The 5,704-nt window shown below is 36.5% G+C and overlaps 1 protein-coding gene across 1 annotated transcript; it reads left to right on the top strand.

The window, feature by feature from the left end:
* Positions 1 to 1,287: 1,287 nt before the first annotated feature.
* Positions 1,288 to 5,350, top strand: LOC132092488 (uncharacterized). The gene is made up of 10 exons (XM_059498735.1): positions 1,288 to 1,499; positions 1,637 to 1,703; positions 1,846 to 1,898; positions 2,015 to 2,045; positions 2,156 to 2,181; positions 2,258 to 2,333; positions 2,501 to 4,029; positions 4,441 to 4,474; positions 4,588 to 4,639; positions 4,943 to 5,350. The coding sequence occupies exons 1-10, from the start codon at positions 1,416 to 1,418 to the stop codon at positions 4,980 to 4,982; spliced, it is 1,992 nt and encodes a 663-aa protein (XP_059354718.1). The 5' UTR covers positions 1,288 to 1,415; the 3' UTR covers positions 4,983 to 5,350.
* Positions 5,351 to 5,704: the final 354 nt, after the last annotated feature.

Genomic DNA, 5,704 nt, shown 5'->3' on the forward strand with positions numbered 1-5,704 from the left:
TGTGTACATAGAAAAAGTTTTAGGTCTTTGAGGTCAGCTCATGAAAAATGTGTGTGTGGGGGGGGTTCATGTGTTGTGTTTATAATTTTGGTTTTAAATCCAATGTAGGTTTTTTTTTTTAGTTAAACTCTAATGTAATATTTTTGCTATAGCTGTCAGGTAAAAAAATTTACACATAGTCTGTTCCGGAAGTGGGCAAAACATAAGCCAAAGGCTCCCTCTGTTGGATGTATTTGATCATAGCAGAGTTAGAAGGCAGGTGGGTCGTTTAAATGTTTGCATCCTGCTCACTTTGTATTTTTACTAAACTGAGCATATGTGAGGACAATGTAACACACATTTAAAATGAATAATAATATATAATTACTAATATAATAGAATAATAATGAACCCACATTAAGCAGTTCGTTTTGTATCAAGCAGAAGATCAGTCTGCACTTTTATATAATTCTCAGGTTGCACAAAGTTGGTGATGCAGAAGGAAACTGCAGAATACTGTTCAGAGACAAAAACATTTGAATTATATGCACTAAACTACAAAATGTTGTTTAGTGCAATAATTAGCTTCTAGAATAACCTGGTAGTCATGTAGTACACACAACTACAATTAATCGTACCAAATAATCCAGGCAGGAAGGCGGACAACTGCATGACAAAATAACCCTATGATGTAATCATATTTCTGGACAGAGATGCGGAAGTGTCCAGTTAATTCATTTGCGAGATAAATAACTTCATCAAAATGTCAATCAAAATGTCAAACAGACGCCTCGTGCACCAATTCATGAAGGAATGTTGCTGTCGTATCTGAGCGAAAATTACATTTCAGAAATTGCAACGTACAATTAATTCCAGTCTAGCAGTTAATGGTCGCCTCTTTTGCAAACTAGCCATAACCAATACTTTTTTAACAGGTTCGCAAAGGCCTGAACGACTCATTCAAGAATCAGACTGAATCGCGTTAGATGTAATTATTTTATTTTATTTATTTATTTTGTATTGTATGATGTAAAAGTTAACCAACGAATATGGACTAAATTATTTTAATGTGCTGAATCTCTGCAACAAGTATATAAAATAAAAAATAAATAATAATAATAATAATAATAATAATAACGTTATCGAAAAATAAAGCCATTTTTGCATATAAAATTGCAGCAAACCATGTGGATACGCAATTACTCTTTTGTGCCTGCAAACTGCTCGAAAGAACCGATTCGTGGAGATGACTCGGACAGCCTATTTGACAAATTCGCGCTTCAAGATGACGTTTTCGTGTTGCTTGAAAGAACGTCCAATCACAGCTCGAATTTTTTACTCGGGGAGAAATTTGAAAGTTCATGCGTGTTGCTGCTGTAAAATCTCCATTTATATTGGTAATTTTTTTTTTTTGCAATAGATTTTGTTAATGCAACATGTCTGCAAATTCTTTATATGCAGATCAATTCAAGAAAAACGACGATGTGTTTAGAAACGCAATGGAAGCTATTTTTCAAAAGGTACGTAGTGTTACAGATAAAGTAACGTTACATGTATTGGCGCATGTTTTACCAAATGTTATGTTTCTAAAAAACTGTAGCGAATCCATGTGTAAACGTGTAATTTTAACAGAGCCTTTTTGTTACGTTATTTATAGTATTCTAGTCTGAATGATCCTGGGATAGACGTCTGTCTGAAAACAATGACCTGCAAGACTGGTAGAGGTAGGCTAAAATATCGAAATTAAACATTCATATCTAAGCATTTCTACTCACTGAACTATTACAAATAAATAAATAGATATTGTGTTGTTTTTTTACTGAACATTAAGATTTGTTTCTGAGTTTGTGTATTAAATGACTGCAGGTTCTGTGCCCATTGACAGTGTAGAGGGAGAACGTGAGTTGGAAGCATTAAAGGTGAGAGTCATATCTAAAGTGAATGTTTTCTGAAATATTTGCATTTTGTTTAATTAATATTCATTGACATAATGAATTCCCCCTGCAAATAAGATGATTTCTTTTCTTATATGCAGACTCGAGTTCGAGCAGACATTTCGATGAGGGGTAAGAAACAAAATGTTGTGATTTTGGGTAATTTCTATCAGTTGTTTTAAGTATAATGCCATTTATCCTTATTTTTCATGTTTAATCTTTTTATCCTATGTATTTTATAGAGTTTGAGGACCAGGAGAATGATCAGGTAGTTAAAAAAAAAAAAAAAAAAAAAAAAAAAAAAAAAATAATATATATTTCTTTACTTATTTTATTTCCACCAGTTTCAGATGGATGTGTCAGGGATCACTGAGGATGATCTTAATGGCTCAAGTCAAAAGGAAAACGGTGAAAATTTGTGTAAGCAATGAGTATATAGAAATTATATATCTATAAGCACAAAATAAACATTTGAGTTTTTTTATTTATGAACTACCCACTGTATGCTCTTACATTCATTTACTGAAGAAATACAAAATTATATTTAGAGCTGCCATCACAATCATGTCTCAATTATAATCTTCTAGGGCACAGAGGTGATTCATTCCAGCTCTCTATGAATCTGAATAACACATCTGATTCTTTGTGGGGTGAGCCATCTCAGCCTGAGGAAGAGGATGAAGAACTGGAGAAAACACTGAGCAGCCATGGAAGTACCCTCCTGGATGTCTATCCCAGCATGCTCAACCAGATCGGCGAGGCATACCGGCGACAGCACGTGACTGATACGGCGAGGGCCGTGGTGCAGAAGTACCGTCACAAACACTGGCAAGGTGGCCTGTTGCATCGCAATGCATCCATTAAGAAGAGACACAACTGCACGCTGAACAAAACAACAGAGATCTCATTTACCAGTCAAAGTCCAGTTCAAAGAAACATTAGCAACTGTTTCAAGAGCACTGACAAACTTAAACATTTGCCTAAGAACAAATCAAGGTCTTCGCCACTCAAAAATTCATCCTATGAGGCCAGTGCCTGTTTTTACTCACCCAGGAGGAACGGCGTGGATGTGAGCGGTGTGACTGATAAGTGTTCATGGACTGATATGCATTTAACCAGTAAACCTGCGCGTGTGATTGATTTCTCCACACCTGCATATACTGGTTCTCCCTCATGTAGTGACCAATCTCCAGATCTGGATCAAACCTATGATGTTGGACCAACATTTAATACTATTCCAGCCTCATCGGTTCTTATGTCTCCACGACAGAGCAGAGCAGATCTGTCTCTTATTGACCGGAGAGGAATATCAGTCACCTCCCGACCTTCCTCATTGGATAAAGACTGTTTCAGAGACCGCCTTCACTCTCCAGTCCCCTCCCCTCACTGTGGTCTCATTGGTGTTTTATCTCCTAGTGGAAAAAGTAGCTTCAGACCTGGTGTGCTGAACATGGAAAGACAAATAAACTCAGCAGCAAGTCCAAAGCGAAGGTCTCCTGTCCACCATCTGTCCCATTCTGAGGTCCTCAGATCTCCTTATGGTGCCAAACAGGTGCCATTGTCATCACCCCGGTGGTCTGTTTACGACCACCCTGACCGAAGCTTATCCAAGGTGGAGAAATCCCATTTTACTCTCTCCAACCGTCAACACTCTCTTTCTGGCCCTCAGTCCACCTGCTCATTCAGTGAACTGCAGATTGATGCTGAGTTCAGAAAGCTGTATCACCACTTCATCTGTCGTGGAACATCATCGCCATGTCCTTCCTCCCACTGTCACCTGTGTGAGAGACACATGAAGGAGCCGTCCCGAAGCCCGAGCTTTTCCTCCTCCAGCATGTCTGCTCTCGCTCTAACTCCCCTGAGAGCCAAGCTCAAGAAACGCCGCCGTCAGCCCGAAGTGGAAGAGTCACTCCGATTCAAACGCTTCAGAGAGAGTCGTTCTCCACTTAAACATCTCCAGCTGAGAGACAGCTATATCACCCCTGGCATGTCAGAACCTTCTGAAGACAAACACACCATGGATAGAGCTGTCCTCCTACAGTGCCCCAGTCCACGGTTCCTCATGGGCACTGGAAACCTCAGAAGAATCAGGGAGGCTAAATTAAATATGTCTTGGGTAAGAGCATAAACGATATGACTATGAGGAGCATAGACGGTAATGTTTTCTCTTGGTTCATTTCTCTTAGTTCATTTCTCTTGGTTCATGTCAAATTAATTTTGATAAATAAGTCGCACCTGACTATAAGTTGCAGGATCAGCCAAGCTATGAAAAAAAGTGTGACTTATAGTCCGAAAAATATATAGTTGCAGTTATTAGTTGTTTTAGTATTATTTATTATTTTGAATTGCCATTCAGTCATTTTTGTACTTCAACTTATTTCAGTTACTTGCCAAGGCAATATTTCTAATATCCATTCAGGTTTTTGATCTAATATTTTACTTCAACAGTATTTCAGTTAACAAAAACTATTCTTAATAGTTTAACAATAACAAGAGTAAACCATTGGTTTCTCCGCTTCCTTTGCAGAGAGATGCCCCAAGCAGAGTTCATACAGTGGAGGGTTTGTAGTCACATTTTAATGTCTAAAAATACTTGCTCTGTATCATCATGGCCTCTGTATGTTGCTTACAGATATTACAAAATGTTAACTCATCAATATTTTATTTTTAACAGCTGTATCGCCCATGAGACCGTTTAACCAGGGTACCTCACCACTCTCTCTTAGGTAATTTCTGCACAAAGTACTGTTCATTTCTCACAGCTTTCATTTTAAATAGTCCATAAATGACTTTTTCTAGGGATGTACCAATATTAAAATTCTAATATAGTTTGCATAAATAAGATATAAAACTAATTTTAACCAAAAAAGGATTAACTTTTTAAAAGTGCTATAAATAATGAATTAGTGAAAATCTGCAATATTGGCCAAGAACCAACATGGTAATAATATATTGTGCATTCCTGAAAAATAGTTTTTTTGTGAATGATCAGATATTTAACATGGTGATTAAGAATCTGTTTTCTTCAGTCTCTCCAGGAGGCGACTGCAGTATGGTCTTCTGCAGTGATGTGCTTTCCTGTACGCATCCCAGAGCCTGCATTTCCCCTTGTGGGATAAACATGTATATTGTGAATATATAAAGTTCCCCTTAGTGAAAAAGCATGGGACTTAGTGCTTAAAATTCAGTTTTTCCGTTTTCTTTTTTGAAATATTATGTACCTGTAAATGCAGCAGTTTGTTAAAATTTTGCTGTGTAAATATATTTCCTTCACTTTGAAATACCCTTGTTTTAATATTATGAATTTTAATGGAACCCAGTATTGCTTTTTTCATAAGTGTCCAATTACGTGTGCCTTGATGAATGTAATGTTTATCTGTTAATAATTCAAGTTTGTTTTTTTTTGTACTTTTTAATAAACAAATATGTGCATTTCACGTAGTTTCATTTTGTGCATTCTTGAGGACTAACAGAAAAGCAAAACAATTGCATGCCTTCTAAAGCTCACAGATTCAAAAGTAAGAAACAAGTCCAGAAGCTTACAAGGATACTGAAACAGATTGTTTAAAAGTTTTGATATTTACAAGTAGTGGTTTAAAATCTCACAGCAACAGGAATGCTTTTAATGCAACTCTTAAAGGAATGTTTGAGAATAGGAAAAATTTAATGTTTTATCTTAATTCACACGGTATTTGGCCTGGCTTTAATGACATTTACAATTGTTAAAGCAGCACAACAGCTTTAATTCTGGTTTTCGTCATATTAACAAAAGATAAAAAAAAAAAAAAAAA

Source organism: Carassius carassius, chromosome 18 (assembly GCF_963082965.1).
Source record: "Carassius carassius chromosome 18, fCarCar2.1, whole genome shotgun sequence".
Lineage (NCBI taxonomy): Eukaryota > Metazoa > Chordata > Actinopteri > Cypriniformes > Cyprinidae > Carassius > Carassius carassius.